The following is a 25274-nucleotide window of genomic DNA, read 5'->3' on the forward strand; positions in this document are numbered from 1 at the left end:
TAAGTTTTCAAGGTGTTCTTAATAGAACAAGTTTTGTTCAGTAGGGTACTTTCTAACTTACCTGTTTCTGTAAATATACCCTGCAACCTAGTGCTAAAGGAATATGTACAGCATCTCTTACTCTCCCCTTCAATTTTTTCTTCCCACTAGTTTTACCTTTGACTAATGGCTATTTAATTCTCAAGCCATAAGAATACAGTATCAAGCAAGATAGAGATATATTTTATTTTTTATAGTACTTACCAGACTGTATTAAATAATAAATAAATGGTCTGTTTTCTAAAATTATAAGGGATGTTTCAGTAACCTCCTCTACCCTCTTCCCAGTTTCTTAAACCAAACCTTTGGTTATTGCAAAGAAAGGAAATTAAATTCCTATGTTCTAAACTTTCAATCGTGAAAACTAAAAAACTGAATAATGTTACATTTTATAAATGTGATTATGTGTAATGCCTGTTTTAGGTGGGAGAAGGAGAGAAGTTGGTGAGAGCTCTTTTTGCTGTGGCTCGAGAACTTCAACCTTCTATAATTTTTATAGGTAAGAGCATGTGTACCTTCTTAGCTGAACCTTTGTGAAATTTCCTTCTCCAAGTGTAAGCGGTATTATAGGGAAGGTTATTCAAAAGAAAAGTTTTAAAGAAGCACAAAGTTAAAGACTAATGAATTGAGTAGGACCCACTGTATTAATAACTTAAGTAGTAAACTAGATTAATCTCGGATAACTCATATAGCTTGTCTTATCCTTCATCTAGATGAAGTTGATAGCCTTTTGTGTGAAAGAAGAGAAGGAGAACATGACGCTAGTAGACGTCTAAAAACTGAATTTCTAATAGAATTTGATGGTGTAAGTATTGACTATGATATTTTTAATATGGTAACATTTTAATGTATATATTTTCCTGTTAAATGACCCAATTAGAATTATAGATACCTTTATTATGTTTTTCTTTGTTGTTACTTTCTCTAAAAGTACTGAAAAAAATATTTTTGCCTCATAGGTACAATCTGCTGGAGATGACAGAGTACTTGTAATGGGTGCAACTAATAGGCCACAAGAGCTTGATGAGGCTGTTCTCAGGTAGGAAATTTATGTAGAAACACATTTATTACAGATATGTTTAGTCGTATGTTCATCTCACATATTTCTTATTTCCTTTACTCTCAATTTAAAAACTAAATTTATTATTTTACTCCTTATATCCATGTTCTTGCCTCTTGTTACCAACTAAAGATTTTGAAGACAGGGCCAGCAGATTATCAGGAAAACTGCTCTTTATTTTAAGGCTTTAGGCAAACTGCCTATTTTGGGGGGGTTGGATTAAATTATCTTAAAACTTCAAAATTGATTCTTACCCTCTTTTATTGGGCTTCGTGAGAAGCTGATAAAAGCAAGTTTCATGAGAACCATGTCATGTTCTCTCTTTATGTGTTAAAACAAATTTGTCCCCTTCCTACTGGGAGGACCGTTTGACTCAGCGTAAAATTATTGAGACTCCCTTTCTTTTCCTGAGGAGTCTAGAACATTGCCCCATTGTTTCTAGGGTTGGATGTTGCAGTATAAAAGTCTGAAGCCAGCCTACCTTTATTCACATTCATGGGTTAACTTAATTTTCTTCTTACTGGATACAATTTCCAACTAGTGAAATCTAGTTATTTGAAAAATGTGTTTATTTTTCCTGGGATTTGATGTTTGTTTAAATTGATAGTTTGGAAACCTCCTTTGTTTATTACTATCTTTAATTTTTTTTTTCCTAATTTTTCTGTTTTTGTTTTTTTTTCTTCTACACACAATTTATGCGTTATGTTGCATCTTTTTTTCTTCCATGTCTATAATTTCCTTTTCAATCCTTTAAAACTTTTAGGTCTTTTTGTTTTGTTTTTGTCTGTTTTCCCATTTGTTGTCTTTATTTCTTACTGGGTTAGTGTCTAATCTCCTTTCTGCTACTACTTGTCTAACCTTTGTTTCTCTGGTGGTTTTTGTTTTCTTTCTCATTGCTTTCCTGATCTCTGTGGTCCATTTTTTCATCTTCATTGTCTTATACCCTTGAGCCTTTGTATATGTTATTTTCTTGTGCCCTTATATTTCATTGATCTCTTGTTTCATAGAAGATATTTTTTTTCATTAAATTATTATATTTCATGGAAAGATTTGGTTATAATTTTAATTCGCTCTGTGGCAGAATCCCCTTGTACATGTTATTTGTTTTATCTATTGCATTATTTTCCCCTGTGTTGACACTATTTAAAAAATCAGTCTTGTGCTTTTGCCTGTTTTGCTTATTATTATTATTATTTGTTGTTAATTCTCACCCGAGGATATTTTTCCATTGATTTTCTTAGATAGAGTGGAAAGGAGGGAGGGAGGGGAAGAGAGAAAGAAAGAAACATCAGTGTGAGAGAAACACATTGATTTGTTGCCTCCTGCATGACCCCAGCTGGGGTCTAATTGTAGAGCCAAACCAGCCAGGGCTGCTTATTATTTTTATTGGAATAAGAAGAGTTTTCTTAAAAACCTAGTTTTGGAAGGATATTATAGGAGGATAACTAGAAAAGTAAGATACCAAGCAAGTATTTTGAGTTGTCTTATGAATACCTATGAATAACAGGCAGTCTCTCTAATTCAGTAGTAAAGCCCTACCTGGTAAACAAGTGTATGTGTGCAAATAAGACATTGGGTTGATTTAGACTTCTTCAACTAATAAAGATTGGTCATGTAAGACAGTTTGTCATCTTGCCAGACTGATGTCTTCATACAAAGACGATGTGTTTGAGTTTCTTTGTTCAGCCTCTCCATCCTTGTCATTGCCGTTATTGACTAGGGTTCACATGATCTAAGGAGCCAGTCTTCACGTGCTTGTTTAAATGTGGGGAGTTTGGTTTTATTACCCCTTAGAATATGCTCTCTCTGTTTCCTTTGGAAAACTCTATGCTTTGACTTCATGTCCATAATCCGCAGTGCATATCCTCCTTTGTCAGTGTAATTTCCATTGCCCTAAGTAGCCCTTCTTCATACATTTAAATTCTGTAAATGTTACCTAGTTTCTTTATAATGAAATTTACTTTTCTGTTTCTGTTGTCTTTTGGTTTTAGTTGTTTTTAGTTTCAAAAAGACAGCAAAAATGTCTTTATTAAAATTCTTTTTGTTTTGTTTTGTTTTGTTTTTATCCTCACCCGAGGACATTTTCCCATTTTTTTTGTTCAGGTAGAGTGGGAGGGAGAGAGAGGAACAGAGAGAGAGAGAGAAACATCGATGTGAAAGGAACACATCAAGTGGCTGCCACCCGCACGACCGACCAGGGCCGGGGACAAACTGCAACCGAGGTACGTGCCCTTAGCGGGAACCGAACCCGGGTCTCTCAGGACCGCAGGTTGACGCTCTAACCGCTGAGCCAAACCGGCCAGGGCTTTATTAAAATTCTTACATCAGATATATTGTTTTGAAATGTTATTGCTGTAAAAAACATGAACATACCTAAATAGTTAATTCTGATAGTATTGAATTAGGGATTTAAATTTTTATTTTATTTTATTTTATTTAAAATTTTTTTTCTTTATTGTTGAAAGTATTACAGATGTCCCTTCTTTTTCCCCCCATTGACACCCTCCTCCCGCTCCCCCGCCCCACCTTCACTGCACTGTTGTCTGTGTCCACTGGTTATGCATATAAGTTCTTTGGTTTAGCTCTTCCCCTGCTCCCCACCCCCTTTCCCTCTGGGGTTTGTCAGTCTGCTCCCTACTTCCATGTCTCTGGGTCTGTTTTGTTTGTCAGCTTATTTTTATTATATTCCACAAATAAATGAGATCATGATACAGATTTTAAAATATTAACTAGAGAGTTTTAAAAGAGTTAACTCTAAAAATAATTTTTTACATTGATGACTAAAATGCATTCACATGCCTTTAGCATTTTACTTAGTTTTTTTTCTTGTCTTTTGCTACTTAAACTACATTACCTTTAAATTCAAAACTATATTTCTAAATTGTTTGAATCTTTCTTTTAGGCGTTTCATCAAACGGGTATATGTGTCTTTGCCAAATGAGGAGGTATGTATCTATTTGTGATTTTATTTTTTAAGTAGAAACTAGAACTACCACCTTCATAATACTGAGTCTTCCAATCCATGGGATAGCCACTTTGGAAAATAGTTTGACAGTTTCTTAAAAAGATAAATATAAACTTATCATAAGACCCAACAATTCCATTCCTAAGAATCTACCCAAAGGAAATGAAAACACATATCTATACAAAGACATGTGCAAGAATTTTTATAGTAGCATTATAAATAATAAGAACTGCCAAGAATCTAAAATATTCATCAGTGAATGGATGAATAAATGAGGTATATCCATTTAATGGAATATTATTTAGCAGTAAAAAGAATGAGCTACTTTTATACAGGGTATCCCAGAAAAAATGTATATAGGGTATAAGTGAAAATAAAATGTATTTTAATAAACACTGGCTTTATAATTATTCAAAGTTGTGTATACATTTTTTGGGACACCCTATATGCCATAAAGTAAAATAACCTCAATCACATTATACTAAGTGAAAGATGCCAAATGTAAAATATTATACACCATAATTCCATTTATATGAAATGTTCAGAAAAAGCAAATTTCTAGAAACATAAAGCAGATCCGTAATTTGCTAAGGCTAAGGTGAGAGTGAGGATTAACTGAAAACTGGCTTGAGTGAACTTTCTGAGGTGTTAGAAATGTTCTAAACTGGATTATGGTGATGATTTCAAAACTAAATTTTTTATGTCATTGAAATACATTGAATTACAATGGGTGAGATTCGTGTTATATGAATTCATACTTACATAAAACTGTTTGGTTTTTTCACTATTGTTGTCTAGCTCAGACACTCAACACACTTGGTAGTAATAGTAGCTGTGTCCTTAGTGCTTTATTGGGAATATCTTTACCTTTCTCAGGAACTCTCAAAAAATGGGAGTTTTAAAGGACATGAGTGAGGCTCTGAAAGGTAGAGTGATTTGTGTAAGATCATTTAGTTCCTAAATGAGAGTTAGGATTTGTACCTGACTCTTGATATTTTGTTAAGCTAATTCTTAGAACTGATAATTCTTTAATATTTCTTTTCAGACACGATTACTTTTACTTAAAAATCTATTATGTAAACAGGGAAGCCCATTGACCCAAAAAGAACTAGCACAACTTGCTAGGTGAGTAATTTGATTTGGTCGATATTAGAGTTGTGTGTATATGTATTTATTTATTTTTTTAAGAAATCTTTTCCTGTTTTGTTTAAAGTAAGTTCAAGTATAAAATGAGTAATTAGAAAACTTGTCTCATCCTCTGCTTCCTTTACCTTCTTTCTTATCTCTCATTCTTATACATATGGTATTTAAATTTAAATTTCTAGATCCTATACACGACATGACCTTAAGATCTGTGATGGTACTATATTCCTTCTATAAGTTTATTAAAACTTATAAGTGATATCAAAGTAATTTTTTAAATTTAAAATATATCTGCCCCTGCCAACATATATTTTCTTTTTTTTTTTTATCCTCACCCGAGAACATTTTTCCATTTTTTGTTCAGATAGAGTTGGAGGGAGAGAGAGGGAGAGAGAGAGAGAGAAACATCGATGTGAAAGGGACACATGGAGTGGCTGCCTCCCGCACGACCCAACCAGGGCCAGGGACAAACTGCAACCGAGGCACGTGCCCCCAGTGGAACTGAACTCAGGTCTCCCTGGACCGCAGGCTGACGCTCTAACTGCTTAGCCAAACCAGCCAGGGCTCTTTAACGTTTTTTGTTTTTTGTTTTCCTTTATTGATTTTTTAGAGAGAGAGAAAGTGAGAGAAGGAGAGAAATAGAAACATCAATGAGAGAGAACATCGATTGGCCACCTCCCGCATGCTCCGCACTGGAGATCGGGCCCACAACCTGGACATATGTCCCGATCAGGAATCGAACCGGTGACCTCTTGGTGCATGGGTTGATGCTCAACCACTGAGCCACACCGGCCAGACTCTAACTTTTTTTTAATGAGTGGTACACTTTAGTAGAAAATAAATATAGGAGATGCATTCATGAATTTTGATCACTGGAAAAATTCTCATAAAATAATCTAAAATGTTCAGTAAGTATGTGGGTAGCTAGTAATTTTAATAAACACTGAATTCCTTGATAACTATGAAAAAAGAACAAATTCACTATTTTGAAATATTGAGATCCTTCTTTGTCTTCCAATAAAGAATTCTGCTAATAATGTTTGATCTGTGTAGTTATTTAGCATAGTACATGATAACTAAATGCTTTCTTTCCCTCTTTTATTTTCCTCTTCGCCTTTGCCTCCTTAGTTCTTAGTTCCTTTTGATAATCACTTGACTGCCCAGGATTCTCTACTGTGTCATGCCACTTACGTGTGCCTATTTTCGCATTGTTTTTTACAGCAGACCCTTCCTTCACCATGTTTGTCCTACATTAAAAAACAAAATCGCCCTAGCCAGTTTGCTCAGTGGTTAGAGCGTTGGCCTGCAGACTGGAGAGTCCTGGGTTCAGTTCCCGCTAGGGGCATGTACCTCGGTTGCACTTTGTCCCTAGCCCTGGTTGGGGTTGTGTGGGTGGCAACCAGTCGATGTGTCTCTCTCACATTGATGTTTCTCTCTCTCTCTCTCTTCCCCCTCCTCCCTCCTACTCTATCTGAAGCAAAAAAGTCCTCGGGTGAGGATAAAAAAAAAAATTTACTTTGTGATGTATTATAGAATTATACCGCTGAAACTTATATAATTTATACCCCAATAAATTCCATTAAAAAGCTGAAAAAGCCCTTGCTGGCTTGGTTCAGTGGTTAGAGCGTTGGCCCAGGCACAGGAAGGTTGCAAGTTCTATTCCCGGTCAAGGGCATGTACCTGGGTTGCAGGTTTGATTCCCCAGGTGCCAAGCCCATGAATGAGGCAACCAATTGATGTTTCTCTCTCCCACTCACTCTTCCTCTCTCCCTCTCCCCTTTTCACCCTTCCCTTCCACACTCTCTTAAAAAAAAAACCAGTGGAAGAAATATCCTCGAGTGAGGATTAACCAAAAAAAAGCTGAAAAAAATATAAAAGAACCTAAATCTGCCCTGGCCAGTATGCTAAGTGGTTAGAGCATCAGCCCAAGGCCCAAAGGGTTATGGGTTCGATTCCCTGTCAAGGGCATGTACCTGGGTTGGAGGTTCGATCCCTGGCCTCGGTTGGGGCATATGCGGGAAGCAACCAATTGTCTCATGTTGATGTTTCTCTCTCTCTCTCTTTCCCCCATCCTCATTCCCTTCCAGTCTCTCTAAAAATCAATGGAAAAAATATCCTCCAGTGAGGATTAACAACAATAAAAAAGGCAATAAATAAATAAAATTTTAAAAAAATAATAAATCAGCTTTGGTCCTTATTTCATCAAGTCAGTGTTCTTTGTCAAGACAAAGACTCAGTAACTTATAGAGATGTAACTGGTTACATGGCAGTTGGCTGGCAATGGCTTATAGATGTTATCTTTCTAAGGGACATGTTTATAATTTAATGGAACCTCCTGGAGATACAGTATGCCTTAATCTAAAGGAATAGTTGTGCTCTGGACAGTTTGGTTCAGCGGTTAGAGCAACAACCTGTGGACCAAAAAGTTCCAGGTTCGATTCCAGCCGAGGGCATGTACCTCAGTTGCGGTTTGTCCCCGGCCCTGGTCGGGGTCGTGAGGGAGGCAACCATTTGATGTGTCTCTATCACATCGCTGTTTCTCTCTCTCTCTCCCAGGGCCCCCTTTCACTCTATCCAATGATAAATGGAAAAAATATCCTTGGGTGAGGATTAAATAATAAGTAAATAAATAAAATCATCCTAAAAAATGAATAAAAGAATGGTTGTAATGATGAAAATTTGAGGCATTATAAATAAGGAGCCAGCAGTATACTCTTTTATATGTTTTTAGCAAGTGGGCCTTTGTGTGACCTTAAATCATATAGCAGTCTGCTTAATGACAAAGCCAAAGTAGGTTTTACCCTCGTACTACATGGAGATTTTAAATCTGCAAAGATGAAAATTATTTGTTCTTTCTACCCATCCTCAGAATGACTGATGGATACTCAGGAAGTGATCTAACAGCTTTGGCAAAAGATGCAGCTCTGGGTCCTATCCGAGGTAGGTATACAAGAGCCTGAAACAATTATACCTCTTCATTAGACCACTTGAGAAGGTTTGTAGGCCATATATGCTGTCCATTGCATATTCTTTTTTTTTTCTCCTGTTTTTTTTTAAAAATGTGAAATTATTTTCATAGACCATACAAAGACAGTTCATGGGTCAGTTCTAGATAACAGGTTGCACTTGTTGATAGTAGCTAAGCAGTAGAAAACTCAAAAAGAAAACTTTTTCAAGCAAGCAAAAAGGAATGATAAAGAGAAAATGTTCTTAAGCTTTTTTTGGTGCTTTTCATTTCAATATTCTAATATCACTTGAAATTTATGTATCTAGGGGAACTCATATCACTATTTATACTTTTAACATAATATGTTAACTTTTGAGGACGTTAAGCAAAATATTTCATTCATTGCTATGTTTTGATTCAGGGTAATTTGTTGATTCTGAAATACCACAACTGATTTTTTTAGGTTAAATTAGATTAAACTCACTACGGTATCACTTTAGAGCAGATGTTCTCAGCTGCTTTTCCATAGCCAGCATAGGCAGATGCATTCAGATTACTGGCTATGATGATAGAATAGAACATGGAACTTGCAACTTCTGGAATTCACCTCCTACAGTGAAACAAGGTACTGATTAAGAACTGCTGCTTTGGTAACTTTGAGAATATATCTTGAAACACGGAGTAAAGCATTTTAGTCAAATTTTTTTTGCTACAAGCCTTGTTCAAATAGGGACTCAGAAACAATAGCTAATATATAAATCATTTGTAGTTTCAGAATATTTTAGCTATTTTCGGAAGCAGACAGAAGTTAGATCTTTTTTTAAAGCTAATGCCTTTTGTAAAGAACAAGTTGAGCCCTGGCCAGTTTTGCTCAGTGGTTAGAGCGTTGGCCTGTGGACCAGAGAGACCCGGGTTTGGTTTCCGACAAGGGCATGTACCTTGGTTTCTGTTTGTCCCCTGCCCGGGTGTGGGTGGCAACACCAATGTTTCTCTCTTTCTCCTCCTGCTGTATCTGAATATAAATGCAAGAATGTCTCAGGTGAGGATTAGAAAAAAAGAACAAGTTGAATTCTTTTTACTTTGAAATTTGTAAAATCTGTTGTTTTGGGACAATATCCAAAGAAATTGAATACCTTTCAGTTACTCCTAAGAAGGAGTGTAAACATTTATACATTGTATGCGCTCTTATATGTCTTTTTTAATATGATTTATATTGAACATGTGCTTTTAGGTCATTGTACTTGTTTTTTACTCTTCAGCAGTTTAAACTTCAAAAAATTTTCTTAAGTGTCTGCCTTTTATATTTTACAGAACTGAAACCAGAACAAGTGAAGAATATGTCTGCTAGTGAGGTATACTATATTACAATAATCTTTCTTGATTTTGATCCTCCTTATTGAAGGCATATGTTTTGTCTGGATTTTATAGTTTATTTGATTAGAAACTAGAAAAAATTAACTTTGCTTCATTCAAAATATAGAGGCCTATCCAATTACAATATCTTATGTAGTTCCTTGGTAATGGACAAAAACTACACAGTCATTAAGTCATTTTCTAACAATTTGTATTATATAAATACTAAATAATAAAATTATAGGAAATGAAGATTTTATACATTATGAAAATAACTTATAACAGCTTAAGCCTTTGATGTTCTATTTTGTTAGTTTTTCAATGTTTTCCTCCTTATAAAACAATACAATTACCATTGTAATTTATTATTTTCTTAATATGGTAAGCCCTCTTATGAGATGCTAAAGAATTTCTTTAGAAAAATACTACCTGCCTATGAAATATAAAATTGGAAATGCATAATGATCATAACTGGGTGAGCAAACTTTTAAAATCAACTTATGTGCCTGGCCGGTGTGGCTCAGTGGACTGAGTGTTGTCCCATGGAGTGAGAGGTCCCCAGTTGATTCCCAGTCAGGGCACATGCCTGGGTTGCGGACTCGATCCCCAGAGGGGTCATGCAGGAGGCAGCCAATCAATATTTCTCTCTCACATCAATGTTTTTGTCTTTTTCTCCCTCTCTCTAAATATCAATAAAAATATATTTTAAAAATAAATAAAATCAACTTACTTTATATTTGTGACTTACCTGTCAGATATTTTTTTACTGCCCAAGTTTCAACAGCTATTGAGGAGACATTGAACTCTTAACATAGAGAACAAGTACATTTTGACAGTTTTCTTTCCTCAAATCTTTAAATGAACTTGATGTCTGCAGGAATTTGTGTGTGGTGGTTCATCACCTACATTACTAAGAAAGTCCTCACACTTCTTGCAGCCACCCTTCCATTTTTTTTTTTTTTTTAATGGACATGTAGGGCTTTTATTCAAAATTATCACAAGTCTGAACAGTGCTCTAACAAGCATCCTTTCACAAACATGTTCCACACATACATCAGTATTTCTGTGACATAGATGCCATGATGTGGCATTGACGCAAGATAGAAAGAACTTAGGGAAAACTCCCAACAAGTGGAATGAGGAAGGAGGAGTGGACATCACAGGACAGATAAGCTGCTAGGTGCTCACATCAGAGCCCCACCTCCATGAATGACCAAAGGAAAATAGTTCATCACTGGAAACCCCTGTGTTGGTTACAGAAGTCAACAACAATAAGCATTGGCTAAAACCAGATCATTCCAAGGTGGAGGAAAATTTGACCAGAGACTGACCCCAAAGCTCATTATGCTATCATTATACTGAAAACTGACAACACAGGTAGAAGAGCACCCCACTCCCCAGGAGAATAAACATGATGGTATTTTGGGAAGGGACCATGTTAGGAACAAGAGCACCCTCCCTACCAGATGGTAGAGTCAGAATGTAGCACCAGAAAGTTCAGAAACCACTCACACTTAGAAACACAAAAAATCTTAAAAACTGACTGACCACTGACTGACCAATTTACTCCAGAGTTGGCCTGTTTCCATTCGGGCATGTACTTTTGCAGCAACCTCTCTGTCTCTACCTGAATAAAACTTGCTTTTGCTCTCACTAGGCCTCTCACTCAGAGGCGTAGTTGCAATATTTCTTGCACAAGGCAAGAACCTGCTGGTACCAGAACCTGCCCTGGCACCCTTCCATTTTAATGGTCTAGTTCACCTAGTGTTTTTGACATGAATGAAGCTTAAGAATAGAGAATTCCACATACCCACTTTTGTGTTTAACTACTATTACCATAAAACGTCACATTTAGGCCTGGTCAGGTGGCTCAGTTGGTTGGTGCATCATCTGGATAGCAAATGTTGTGGGTTCAACCCCAGGAGGGGCACATACAGGAGGCAACCAATCTATGTTTCTCTCTCATGTCAGTCTTTCTCTCTTTTCCTACCTCTCTCTAAAAATCAATAAAAACATATCCTTGGGTTAGGATTAAAATTTTTTTAAATTCACATTTAAAGTATAAATTTCAAGTCCCTTTTTTCTGATTCATAATTTTAATTCTTTGTTGTTTTTGTTAAGCCTCACCACAGGATATTTTCTCCATTGATTTTATTTATTATTTTATTTTTATATTTGTCAATCCTCACCTGAGGATATTTCTTCATTGATTTTCAGATAGAGTTTGAGGGAGGGAGGGCGGGAGGGAGAGAGAAAGAGAAACATCAGTGTGAGAGAGACACATCTGATGTCTCCCACACATACCTCAGGGATTGAACCTGCAACCCAGGTATGTGTCCTTGACCAGGAATTGAACTGCAACCTTCAGATGCACCAGCCAAGGCAAGAAACTAAACTTATGTAATACAAGAAAAGAAAAAAAGTATATTAGTATAACACGTTTTTTTTTTTTTAATCCTCACCCGAGGATATTTTTTCCATTGATTTTTAGAGAAATTGAAGGGAGAGAGGAAGGAGGAGAGAAAGAAAAGAGAGAGAGAGAGAGAGAATCGATGTGCGAGAGACACATCAACTGATTTCCTGCCACACTCATCCAAAACAGGGCCTGGGATTGAATCTGCAACCCAGGTATGTGCCCTTATTAACTGGGAATCGAACCTATGACCCTTTGGTCCATGGGCCAACACTCTAACCACTGAGCCACACTGGCCAGGGCTAGTATGGCACTTTTAAAAGATTTCTTATATAGCAATCTTCTCTAATATATAGGGTGGGGCAAAAGTAAGTTTGCCATTGTTTGTATAGAAAATAATTCAGTAATTAATAAATAATAATACAAGAAGAAACTCATACAACTGTAAGCCTACTTTTGCCCCACCCTGTATATATAAAATAAGATGATTGACAGGATTTTTAAAGAATTCCTCTATATATGTTTATAACATTAATAAACAGCATTATTTAATCCATTATTGGGTTAACTACTGTATATGTGTTCATCATTTTTATTGTCATATACTCTTTTTAAATCTAGATGAGAAATATTCGATTATCTGACTTCACTGAATCCTTGAAAAAAATAAAACGCAGCGTGAGCCCTCAAACCTTAGAAGCATACATACGTTGGAACAAGGACTTTGGAGATACCACTGTTTAAGCAAATAACTTTGTAAACCTGCAGAACATTTTCTTACCAAGAGAGAAACACACCATCTTCAGTGAATGAATAGTTACCAGCTACAGAAACTCAGCCTAAGTTTACAGGACCTTTCAGAGTCTTATAATTATTTGTGCATCCCCGAAGATAAACCATATAACAAATTTAAATAAAATATACAATGCAAATGTAATATTTTGTTTAAGGCCTGCTTGCCTTGATGGTCATGGTTATCCCAATGGGCAGTGTAAGTTAGAGCACAATAAAAACTGATTCTGGTCTTCTTTACCAATATAATCAGAATGTAAATAATTTGGATTTTGAGTTGCAGATTAAAGTATTCAGAGACAGTAAATGATAAAAGACACAACAAGTTGGTTGTCTTCTGGCGTCTTTTTAAGATAGTCATGTTTCCTTTCCTACTGTTGTCTTTACTATGGGTGATTGGAATGCCAAACATTAAGTTTCGATTTACAAATTGTGTGCCAAATAAAACTTTTTTCTGTGTAACAGTAATAGGAAAAAGGATTTTGAAGGCTTTTTCTCCATAAATCTGCAGACATTAAACAATTGTGTTCTTTTCACTTTTTATTTTTCTAGTACCTTTCTACCAAACAATTTAGAAAGCAGTATGATAGCAACAAAACAAGTCTATTAAAACAGAGGAGAAATTTGGAAGTTTTGAGTCACTTTATCATACAACATGTAGATCAATCCTCATGTGACCGCAGTATTTTTTTTTTAATATATTTGCCAGAAATCTACTGTACACTTAACTTATTCCTAATGGAATTTATTTTCTGCTAGAATTATTCTAATATTTAAGAAAGCCAGTTTTAATAGCTATGAGAGTGGTTCCTGTGCGAGAGAAGGGAAGTACTGGGAGCTGAGACTCCTTGCTTATTACTTTCTTACTATTTATGCGATAACGATAAGCCAGTGGGTCTACCATCTTTTATTAATAATTATGAATCCCTTCCAGGAAACTTTAAAAAATTACTGAATTTTTATAAATTGCCTACATTTTATAGGTTTCTTGTGCTTGCTTTGTTAACAAACAAGTTGTAGTCTGTTAACTGTCTTTTGTTCCCCCAAAAGGTACGGTAATTCTGTTTCTCGTTTGTATTTGTATGCCTGAATTTTTATTATAAAAATGTCATTGTAGAAAGTAGAGATTTGTGTCATGGCCTTTTAAATATTGTAATAAAGGCAAATAGATATTTGCCCTCTTAGTTTACTGGTTAAAAGTTTGTTTACAGAAATTTTCTTTGGTGCTTTTATGTAAAATGTCATGGGTGGAAAGAATAGTTTTATAGTAGGAACAAAGATTTTTTTACATTTAGGAAAAATATCTTTGGGTTTGAGAGAAAACGTTAAAGTTAAAACCTTGCACCTAATAGATAAGAATTTTGTAATGAAGATACACATTCTTCTTCTTTTTTACATTCTTCTTAATTGTATTCTTGCTCTTGTTAAAGCTTTATCTAAATATAGTACAGTTTCTTAACATCATATGGGGTTTGTAGACATGGTTTAAATCAATGTGTCTTCTAATGATGTTTGAACTCCTTGGATAATAAAAATTAGAGTTGAGATAAGTAGAAAAAAAACCTTTAAGCCAGAACCATGCATATTTTAGATCATGAATAGTATCTTTTTAAGGTCTCAAACATTAAAACATAGTTATAAAATCTTGGCAATCAAAGATGATGAAATATGCATGATGACAAGAATTGGAAACATCCCAAATGAAAACATTTTCAATAAAGCTCAAAATTTCATTTGGAAATGGAGTATTAACATTATTGATACTTGGATAACTGGTTAGTCATATTAAAGTTCCATGTGCTTCAAGCTCAACTTTTAAAATACAGTCTTTAAAATTATAATTCTATCTGCAGTAATTTAATGTAACTCACTATCGGGAAAGTTTTTAAATAAAGATTTCAAATGTTAAAATATGTAAAAGTCAAGTTAATATTGTCATAAACATTGAGTCAGATATATGAATATCCATCCGTGTATAGAAGTAATTTTACTTTCCTGACCAAGGCTGAAGTTGAGCTTAGGGCTAGAGACCCATTTTCTAACTTGCTGTGACTAAATTTATTTTAAGCTGTGTTTCTTTCATAGAAGGGCCATGAAAATAGGATAATGATAATAGTACAAGGTATAAAGGGTTGGTTTTGTCTTTTTAACATAGAAGTTGCTAAGGTTTTTTGAATTAATATTAAACTTAGATTGTAACCTTTTAGATTTTGCATTGAGCTTTGTGTCATATTACTTCCTAAAAGGTAATGCTTAAACATTAAATTTTAGTGTGCTCTTCATGTTAATATGACAGAGTTTTGTAAACTGAATTAAAACTTGATGTACTGGGCTCTAAGCCAAGGGAAAGAATCGATACTATCTTTCAAGATATCTTAAGTGTAAAAACTTATTCTAAGACGATTTGCCCATTGAAGTTATCAGATTTCTGGCTTGCAAATATGCTTTGTGTTTGGAAAGAATTGGAGGAAAAGCAGATGCTAGAATTATAATTTAAGTAAATATACAGCAGTCTTTGTTTATAGTGTAAAATTCTTTATATTTTGTATAAGAAAACGAATTCTTTTGGTAGAATGAATTATTTGCAGTTTGTTTTTGGACTCTGAGTCAAAGGCTTTTTCTTTAAATGCTTGTCTCAATTTTAATCTGGTCTTTTGTACTTTTCTTCACAAGAAATGAATTAAAAGGTGCAGTTGCATAAAATGTGGTTTATCCTAATGGACTGGAAATAAATTACAAACTTTATTTTGCCTTTTAATTTGAAACTTTTTTAGATTTCAGAGGTTGCAGTCTAGAAATGAAGGAGTAGCTTGTGTTGGATTAACTTTCGTGCCAACTCTGAATAAAATGTAAACATGATTAGAAGACTGTAGAGAGCCATAAAACAGGCAGCAACTGTACAAACTGACATACTAGAAAAGATCCACATTTACTAGCTTTTACCTGGAGGGAAATTTCCAGTCTGCAGTGTGCTTGGATATAGAATTCAAGCAAAATGTGACAGTCTTGCTTGGCTGAGGAACATTATGATCTTCTAGAACAGCTGTAAAAGGAAGGAAATATTGAAAAGGAGAGACCTTCAAATATGTAACCCCCAAAATCTGCCTACAGATTCCTTTCAAATTGGTAGCTGTGCAATGTGATATTCAGAGGAACCCAGCAGAAAGCAATAGTTGAAGTCTAAGGAACTTAGGAAGTAGCAACTGCTGGGGCAATACAGAATTTTTTTTTTTTTTTGATATTTTGTTCAGATAGAGTGGGAGGGAGAGAAAGAGAAACATCAAACGTGAAAGGGACACATCGAGTGGTTGCCACCCACACGACCCAATCAGGGCCGGGGGCAAACTGCAACTGAGGTACCTGCCCTTAGCGGGAACCGAACCCAGGTCTCTCCAGACCGCAGGCCAACACTCTAACTGCTGAGCCAAACCGGCCAGGGCCAGAATTTTTTTTTTTTTTTTTTTTGCATTCATCTTCAGAAAGGGGGGGCGGGGGGGACAGAAACATCGATGTGAGAGAGACACTCGACTGGTTGCCACCCACATAGCCCCAACCGGGGTGGGGACAAACGGCAACTGAGGTACGTGCCCTTAGCGGGAACCAAACCTGGGACTCTCTGGTCCACAGGTCGACACTCTAACTGCTCAACCAAACCTGCCAGGGCCAGAATTTGAAATTTGAATTTCACTAAGAGGCCATTATACTTCAGGATACTCATTGAAACCAAAAGGGGGCCATACCTTAGGAGGAAAGACAACATCATAGAACTAAGGACTGTACTTTAGGACTATGGGCAAAATGGAAAGAAACTCACCGTAAAAAAAGCTTAAAATCAACCCTTCATAGGATGAAAGTATTTGGTATTTTTTAAAGCAGTACTTCACTTCTTGGTATCAAAATCTTAGTCTACTTGGGCTGCCTTAACAAAAATAGCATAGACTGGATGCTGTGAAAGCTTGATTTTTCTGTCAGAGAAAGTTATTATGAATACAAAAAGGGCAAAAGCTAGAATGAAACCTGTGGGGTGGAGTTGGAATTGGATTTAAGAGTATGAATTTATGATGTAAGATATATAAAAATGGAGGGAAAAGATACATAAAAATAGATGAAATACAGATGTATGTGAGTGTGCATGTATCCATATACATGTATTCCCTAGTTCTCTCCATTATGAGGCCTGGGAGCAGTTACACCTCCCAAAACAATGAGCACATATAACACCCATGTTTTGCCTTCCAAGTTCTTCACTGCCTTAGTTTGCTAAAGCTGCAGGTTTTTTGGTATTTTTTAAAGCAGTACTTCACTTCTTGGTATCAAAATCTTAGTCTACTTGAGCTGCCTTAACAAAAATAGCATAGACTGGGTAGCTTAAATACCAGAAATTTATTTTTACAGTTCAGAAGGGTGGTCATATCCGAGATAAAGGTGCTGGCCTATTTTGTTTTCTGGTGAGAGCTCTCACTTTGCTGTTTCCTCACATGGCAGAGAGGTAACAAGTTATCTGGTGTCTCTTTAAGGGCACTAATCTACCATGATGAAGGTGTCACCCTAATGACCTCATCTAACCCTGATTGTCACCCAAAGATCCCATGTCCAAATACAATCACATAGGGATGTAGGACTTCAACATCAATTTTAGGGGGAACACAGAAATTCAGACCATAACATCCACTAAAAGAACCAGGGTTCCTTGGTGAAATGGCCAATTACAGGGTTGGGGCAGAGAACATACAAGGTTGGCCAAAAGTAGGATTACAGTTTTGTGTACACGAAACAGTTCTTAATTTGATTATTGTGATATATCAACAAATTGAAAGTATTTACATGGTTTCAAAGTATATCCCCACAAAATATTAATTAGAAAGGGGGAGTTATTTTTAGTGGAAAAACCTGGCAGATGTAACCTTAATCTAATGATGACAATTATCATTAATGGGCCAAATTTAACATAACAGATTCAATGAGAAAAAATGCAGTATCACCTCTATGATATTCCTGTCCAAGATGCATAACCTGAATTTACTACACGAGTTTGTACAAAATAACTGGCATGTAATTTTCAAAAGTGGCAAGGTCATCAAGTAAAAATGTTCCATACAGAAGGGAATAAAGAGAATGTCAACTAAATGCAACATCTGGTTTACACCTGGTTGTTTCCAATCTTAACCCCACCCACTCCTTGAAAGGCTCGGAGTCGCTCTAGCCGGCTCCTTCGCCTCTATGGAGCTCAAGGGCCGCCGGGAAGGGGGCCGGGGGTGGGAACAGGAAGCCAGGGTACGCACTTCCGTCCTCACGTCGCTTGCAGCAGCCAATCGGGCTCTGGCGCTCCACCCCTTCCGCTCCTGGGAAAAACCAGCACCCAGAGCGTCTTCCGGCGGGCGCTGTGCCGCTCCTTACCATGGTGAGTTGGCCCGGGGTCACAGAGTTTCTATCTGTAATTCCTCTTACCTTCCCTGGTCTTGAAGCGGCCTTGAAATGCCTCAGCTGCCCATAGGAGGGGTCGTCGGAGTTGTGCTCGGGCGCCACGTGAGAAGCGGCAGGCGCCCGAAAGATTTCCTCCTGAGGGGTGATTCCCCCGTCTCCCTCACATTGTCCCTTTACCCCTGGTGATCCCGGGCCCGCCCAGGCCGAGCTTTCCCTTAGTTGCTAGGAGTTGGTGGCTTCCCCCCGCCGAGCTTTTCCTAAATGTAGACGTAAGCCTTTGCCGGCGTCAGCGACTGCACCACCAACAAAAGGTTGGAAAACAAATGCACAGCGACGACTGTCATGGTGATGTTTACAGCGGCGCCGCTGACGCTGGCGTAGTAAAGGGGGTTATGAGGTGGACACCCCACTCTGCACCTGGCCGTTTGCGTGCCGGAGAGCCTGAGTAGGCAGCAGCTTTCAGAAGGCCGGGCGCTGGAGAAAGTTAAGGTGCTAGAGCATCTGATGGCAGGCAGCCTTTTTTGTCATTGTAGATCCCAGTATACCTTATGCCTTGGGCGCTGTGTTAAATTAAATTTTGTTAGATTCGTCAGTTTATGTTTGTAGAAATCAAGTATGTAGTTCTCTTGAGTTTTATCTAAAGATAAGCAGTTGAGCCGGGCGGTGGCTCAGCCATAGAGAGTCAACTGATGGACCAGGGGGTCGCTGGTTCGAGTCCGGTCAGGGCACATGCCCAGGTGTGGGCCAGATCCCCAGTGTGGGGCGTGCGGGAGGCGGCCAGTGGACATTCTCTCCCATCGATGTTTCTCTCTCCCTCTCCCTTCCTCTCTTTGTAAATCAATAAAGAAAAAAAATCTAAAAGAAAAAATAAGCAGCTGATTGTGATTTCATGGTCAAAAGAAGTACAAATTATTTTTAAAAATTAGTAGATCTCTTAAGGGTAGCCTACATGTGAGAAAAGGACTACATTTCTGTACCTCAGCTATTGTCACTCTATTAAATATTTTCCTTGAACGGATATGGTTGAAAAAAATGTTCACATACTTTATCTTTTGTAAATTTTCTGTAATCCCTCCTTATAGAAAGTGGGTAAAAGTTTACCGTTTTTGGGCTGACCAGACAGCCTCCAGTTGCATTCTTCTTCAAAACATTCACCACCTTGCAGCCAGAGTTAAATTTATAAACTTTGACTGCTGTTCCTTTGTTTAAAGTTCTTCGATTTTTTTTCTATAGCCCTCAAGATAAAGTCCTGTTTAGTATAGCCTACAAAGCCATCTGTACTGAAGCTTCTTACCTTTGTAGCCTCTTGTTACTCATTCATACATCTATATTCCAGCCGTAGTGAGCCGCTTGCAGGTCTGCTCTAAGAAGAGTTAAGCCTTTGCACCTAATTTATACATGATATTTGAGCTGCCAGAATTGTTCTCCATCTCCTACCCACCATCCTTATCAGTATAACCCTTACATGTTCTTTAATCTCTGTAATGAGCCTTTCTGCCATGTGTCAAAATCCTGTTAGGTGCCTCCTTTATGCTTCCATAACTTGGGACATTATATTGATAACATCTATAGCCCTTACCAGACTATGTTAAAATTGGATATTTACTTGCTTGTCTTTCTTACTTTCTAGGCTGTAAATAAGCTCTTTGAGAGCAGGATCTATGTATTCACTCTTTTTTTTTTTTTTATCTTCACCCGAGGACATTTTTCCATTTTTTGTTCAGATAGAGAGGGAGGGAGAGAGAGAAACATCGACGTGAAAGGGACACATTGAGTGGCTGCAGGCTGACGCTCTAACCACTGAGAAAAACCGGCCAGGGCTGTGTTCACTCTTACTCTTTTTTTTTTAATCCTCACCCAAGGACATTTTTTCATGGCTGCCACTCGCTCAACCGAAGCAGGGCCGGGGACAAACTGCAACCAAGGTAATGCCCTTAGCGGGAACCGAACCCAGGTCTCTCCGGATCGCAGGCCAACGCTCTAACCGCTGAGCCAAACCGGCCAGGGCTTCACTCTTATTCTCAAGAGCTTTAAAAAGTGTGTGGTCTGTCCTGGCCGGTTTGGCTCAGCGGTAAGAGCGTTGGCCTGTGGTCTGGAGAGACCTGGGTTTGGTTCCCACTAAGGGCACGTACCTCAGTTGCAGTTTGTCCCCTGCCCTGGTTGAGTCATGAGGGTGGCAACCACTCGATGTGTCCCTTTCACGTCGATGTTTCTCTCTCTCCCACCTACTCTATCTGAACAAAATATCGAAAATGTCCTCGGGCAAGGATAAAACATTTTAAAAAAGTGTGTGGTCCAGAGGAAGTTTTCAGTACATTTTTTTTTTTAATGAAACACTGAATAAATAACTGGCACTAACTTTTTATGCTTGGAATAGTAATATAGGGAAATAGGAGCATTTAAGATTTATTTTTAAAGTTTTTGGGTAGAAAGAACTTAAGAGTCCCCCATTATATATTTAAGAACATCCTATGTATGTGCTAAGCACAGTGTCATCTTAGACAATGTAAGGGAAATATAACCCTTGTTATTAGCGAAGTTACTACAAAGTTAACTTACAATGCAAGATGATGAAATGAAGACTATCCCATGGTCAAGTACAAAGTAAGCATTAAAAAAAACAACACTGTAGTTTGGAATAATCTAGGAAGGCTTCATGTTGGAAGTGAAACATGCAATTGAGTACTTCCTGCCTTACTTTAATACTCTTAGTATTAAGAACCGAACCCGGGTCGGTCTGTACCGCAGGCCGACGCTCCAACCGCTGAGCCAAACCGGCCAGGGCTACTTTAATACTCTTTTTTTTTTGATATTTTGTCCAGGTAGAGTGGGAGGGGGGAGAGAGAGAGAGAGAGAGAGAGAAACATCGATGTGAAGGGGACACATCGAGTGGCTGCCACCCACACAACCAACCAGGGCCGGGGACAAACTGCAACCGAGCTACGTGCCCTTAGCGGGAACCGAACCCGGGTCTCTCCGGACCGCAGGCTGACACTCTAACCGCTGAGCCAAACCGGCCAGGGCTACTTTAATACTCTTAATGTACTTACTGTTTATTACTCTCATTTGATCAGGAAACAAAGGTCAAGTGACTTGGTAAGTGTTACAGGGCTATTAGAGCTTTGGTTAGATAAGTCTTGCCTTTTCACTCTAGAGTGGTCTGATCAGACATGGGTTCACTAGTGTAGTTGGATTTGAGGATTTCTGTCTGGAGTAAAATAAAACTGAAAAGAAACTCAGGCTAAGTTATTGAAACCTATGATTTCCAGATTGTAAAACTGAGTTTATCCTGATAGCAAATAAACTTTGGGAAAGAATGACATGAATTTTGTTTTATTTTCAATAACAGGTTGATGCCCTGGCCGGTTTGGCTTAGCATTTAGAGGGTCAGGCCATGGACCAATAAGTCGTGAGTTCCATAGGGTACATACCTTGGTTGCGATTCATCCTTAGCCCTGGTTGGGGTCATGTGGGAGGCAGCCACTCGATGTGTCCCTTTCACGTCGATATCTCTCTCTCTCTCTATCTCTCATCCTCTCTTTCCCTCCCACTCTATCTAAACAAAAAAATGTCCTCGGGTGAGGATAAAAAAAATAAAATAACAGGTTGACATTAGAAATGACTTCCTGCCTTTTAAAATGTTTTGTGTTTTGTTTTGTTTTTTAATTGATTTTTTTTAGGGAGAGAGATTAAAAAACATTGATGTGAGAGAAACATCAGTCTGCTGCCTCCTGCACACCCCCTACTGGGGATGGAGCCCGAAGTCTGGGCATGTGCCCTGACCAGGAATCGAACCTGGACCTCAGTCCATGGAAGGATGCTCAGTCCACTGAGCCATACCGGCTGGGTGGTGCCCTGCCTTTTATTTTATTTTTTTTTATTTATTATTTTTAATCCTCACCCGAGGACATTTTTCCATTTTTTGCACAGATAGAGTGGGAGGGAGAGAGAGGAAGAGAGAGAGAGAGAGGGAAACATCGATGTGAAAGGGACACATCGAGTGGCTGCCACCCGCACGACCAACCAGGGCCGGGGACAAACTGCAACCGAGGTACATGCCCTTAGCGGGAACCGAACCCGGGTCTCTCCGGACCGCAGGCGGATGCTCTAACCGCTGAACCAAACCGGCCAGGGCGGTGCCCTGCCTTTTAGAAACCCCTTATTGATTATCTTAAAACTTAAAGTAAATAATTGAAGGTGGGCTGAATTTAGAAGATACCCAATGATAACAATAATAAGCAGAATTATCTTTGGGACCAAAATATCCCACATGTAGTTCTTTAAGAATAGAGTAATTTGATTAACATTAGCATTTATTACCATTATGAAGGAAAATAGTATATTGTTTCTTTTCAACTGAATTGACTTAGGGCCTTAGGGTTATACATGTACACTGGTCTTTATTTGGATACCAAAATGAGTAACACTTTTCCTGATGCTTTATTTTTACATTTTAAAGTATTTTTACTGTATTATTTTTTTATTATGGAAAATATCAAGTGTACATAAAAGTAGAGAAAATCCAATGAATGTCCATGTAGCCATTACTTAGACTCAACAATGATCACCTTCTGCTGTTTTTCTTATGTCACATTTATAGTGCTCATCCTTATTTTCTGTCTTTCTGAATCTTAACGTATTGTAACCAGTGGTATGTCTAAGCTTTGAAGAAATAAGCTGTAACTTTCTGTACTGAGATGTTCCTAGATGATAACTAGGAAAATTATGTCTTGAATTGAATTGGATCTGAAAGTTTTTCTTTTCTTTTTTCTTTATTGATTTTAGAGCGTAAAGGAGAGGGAGAGAGCGATTGAAACATTGATGAGAGAGAATATCGATAGGCCGCCTCCTGCATGCCCTTCACCGGGGTTTTGGCCCACAACCTGGGCATGTGCCCTGATAGGGTATCGAATCGGTGACCTCTTGGTGCATGGGTCGACCCTCAACCACTGAGCCACACCGGCTGGGCGTTTTTCACGTTTTAAATCTGACACCCAGTTCCACTGCTTTCGGTGGAGCTTCAGTGTTTGAGACAAATTGGACAGCTTTAGTGAGGTAGAAATGTAGTATGATTGTTACGGTGATTATGACCTTTACCATCTATAAAAGTATTTTGTTAAACTTAAAATCCAAATATGTCATGTAGCAATAAAATTATGTCTAAGCATTGAAAATTGTGAAGGATTTTTTCCCCCCTAGAGACAATACTTTTGATTTTTTTTCACAGTTTATCTTACCATGGTTTTTGTTTGTTTAATTTTAGGGTATTATCTTCCCAGTGTGAAAGTATATAGTAAAATTGATCAATTTTTTTCTTCCTAGCTTCTTCATTTTATATCCTGTTAAGAAAAGTCTTCTCCAACTCCAAGATTATAAAATTATACATTTATAGTTTTTTCCACGTACTTTGTAGTTTTGTATTTTAATTTTAAAATAAAAAATTAGAGTAAAGAGTATAGTAAGGATCCAATTTTACCTTTTTCCAAACACCACTTATTAACTCATATTTTCTCCCACTGATGTCGGATACTGCCATAATCATAAGCTGATTTTCCATATGTGCTTGAACTCTCTTTTATGCTAAGGCTTTCCCACATGGTTTTCTGATCTTGAGTAGTAAATCCCAGTCTAGTCACCACTTAGTCTCTTCTCTCCATGGTAACCCTATGGCCAGGCCCTTTCTCTGCTAGTCCCATATCATGTACTAGCAAGAGCCACAGATATCAGGTACTCAGCCTAAGAGAGAACCTCAGAGACTTTACTATAGTAACAGTTACCAAACTTTTCATATATAAAGCTTTGATTAGATAAATTGTTATATTTTCTTTTCAGTAGCATGAGCTATTTAATAAACATCTTGCTTTTCTGGTTTAAAATTGCCTTATCCATTTAAAAATAAATTGTGGTCTGGAGCTAAAATGGCTGGGTTTGAATCATTGTGCCCTTGGAAAACTTACTAAAATTTTTTTCCACCTCTTAGAATTATGAGAATTAAATAAATAAATACATGTGAAGTGTCTAGTTTAGTGGAATGTATTAAACATTCAATAAATGTTAATTGTTATTAATATATTACATCATAGGAGCTATGAAGAATAGATACTTAAATGTTAATTTGTATATTTTTGTTTGTTTTAAAGGGGACAATTCATCTCTTTCGAAAACCACAAAGATCTTTTTTTGGCAAGTTATTACAGGAATTTGGACTTGTAGCAGCTGACCGAAGGGTAAGTTATTTTTATCCCTTAAAGTAATTTTAATTATTGCACAAACATGACATTGCAAAAAAAAGGTAATTTTTATACTTACCTGGCAGGGGAGATACATGATTACGAAAGTGGTTTTCCCAGGGCGAGGCTTATCCATTGCACTCCGGATGTGCTGACCCCTGTGATTTCCCCAAATGTAGGAAACTCAACTGCATAATTTGTGGTAATAGGGGACTGCGTTAATTCTTTCCCCAGTATAGATATTTTTAAAGGTAATTTTTAAGGCAAATAGAAATCACTTTCAGTTCCGCCACTCTATTTTCATTTTTTTATGTTGGAAAAGTAATTTTAAAAATTTGTTTTGGCCCTGGCCGGTTTGGCTCAGCGGTTAGAGCGTCGGCCTGCGGTCCTGAGAGACCCGGGTTTGGTTCCCGCTAAGGGCGCATACCTCAGTTGCAGTTTGTCCCCGGCCCTGGTTGGGTTGTGTGGGTGGCAGCCACTCGATGTGTCCCTTTCACATCGATGTTTCTCTCTCTGTCTCTGTTCCTCTCTCTCCCTCCCACTCTACCTGAACAAAAAATGGAAAAATGTCCTTGGGTGAGGATTAAAAAAAAAAAAAAATTTAAAAAAAAAAAAAATTTGTTTTGGTCCAGCCAGTCTGGCTCAGTGGTTGAGCGTTGACCAATGCACCAAGAAGTCACCAGTTCGATTCCTGTGGCCCATGCCCAAGTTGTGGGTCCAATCACCAGTAGTGGGTATGCAGGAGGCGGCCAATCAATGTTCTCTCCCTTTCCCTTTCTCTGTCACTTAGAGATGGGTGCTTCCTACACACACCCGACTCGGGATTAGACCCACAACCTGGGCATGTGCTCTGACCGGGAATCAAACTGAGACCTCTCAGTGCATGGGACAATGCTCAATCCTTTGAG

At 37.6% G+C, this 25274-nt stretch overlaps 2 protein-coding genes and 1 non-coding gene across 7 annotated transcripts in view; all 3 read left to right on the top strand.

Annotated features, from left to right (window-relative positions):
- Positions 1 to 15226, top strand: part of SPAST (spastin) — a 62211-nt gene extending 46985 nt beyond the window's left edge. For all 3 annotated transcript variants that reach the window (XM_036262805.1, XM_036262806.1, XM_036262807.1), the window contains exons 10-17: positions 463 to 538; positions 753 to 844; positions 999 to 1078; positions 4002 to 4044; positions 5110 to 5189; positions 8077 to 8147; positions 9466 to 9506; positions 12542 to 15226. In XM_036262805.1, coding sequence (XP_036118698.1) covers positions 463 to 538; positions 753 to 844; positions 999 to 1078; positions 4002 to 4044; positions 5110 to 5189; positions 8077 to 8147; positions 9466 to 9506; positions 12542 to 12664 — 606 coding nt within the window. In that variant the 3' untranslated portion in view covers positions 12665 to 15226. The remainder of the gene's footprint in view (positions 1 to 462; positions 539 to 752; positions 845 to 998; positions 1079 to 4001; positions 4045 to 5109; positions 5190 to 8076; positions 8148 to 9465; positions 9507 to 12541) is intronic.
- A 2840-nt stretch (positions 15227 to 18066) lies between these two features.
- Positions 18067 to 25274, top strand: part of SLC30A6 (solute carrier family 30 member 6) — a 38191-nt gene continuing 30983 nt past the window's right edge. Inside the window, exons 1-2 of one of the 3 annotated variants that reach the window (XM_036262599.1) lie at positions 18067 to 18113; positions 24277 to 24363. In XM_036262599.1, coding sequence (XP_036118492.1) covers positions 18111 to 18113; positions 24277 to 24363 — 90 coding nt within the window. In that variant the 5' untranslated portion in view covers positions 18067 to 18110. Of the gene's footprint in view, positions 18114 to 24270; positions 24364 to 25274 lie in introns of those variants that run through there. The other 2 variants (XM_036262600.1, XM_036262601.1) reach the window with 2 other exon arrangements.
- LOC118631313 lies at positions 24438 to 24600 on the top strand. Its single transcript, XR_004959796.1, has one exon. It is a non-coding gene; the product is annotated as a U1 spliceosomal RNA (small nuclear RNA).

Source organism: Molossus molossus, unplaced genomic scaffold (assembly GCF_014108415.1).
Source record: "Molossus molossus isolate mMolMol1 unplaced genomic scaffold, mMolMol1.p scaffold_m16_p_15, whole genome shotgun sequence".
In the NCBI taxonomy this organism is placed as follows: Eukaryota; Metazoa; Chordata; class Mammalia; order Chiroptera; family Molossidae; genus Molossus; species Molossus molossus.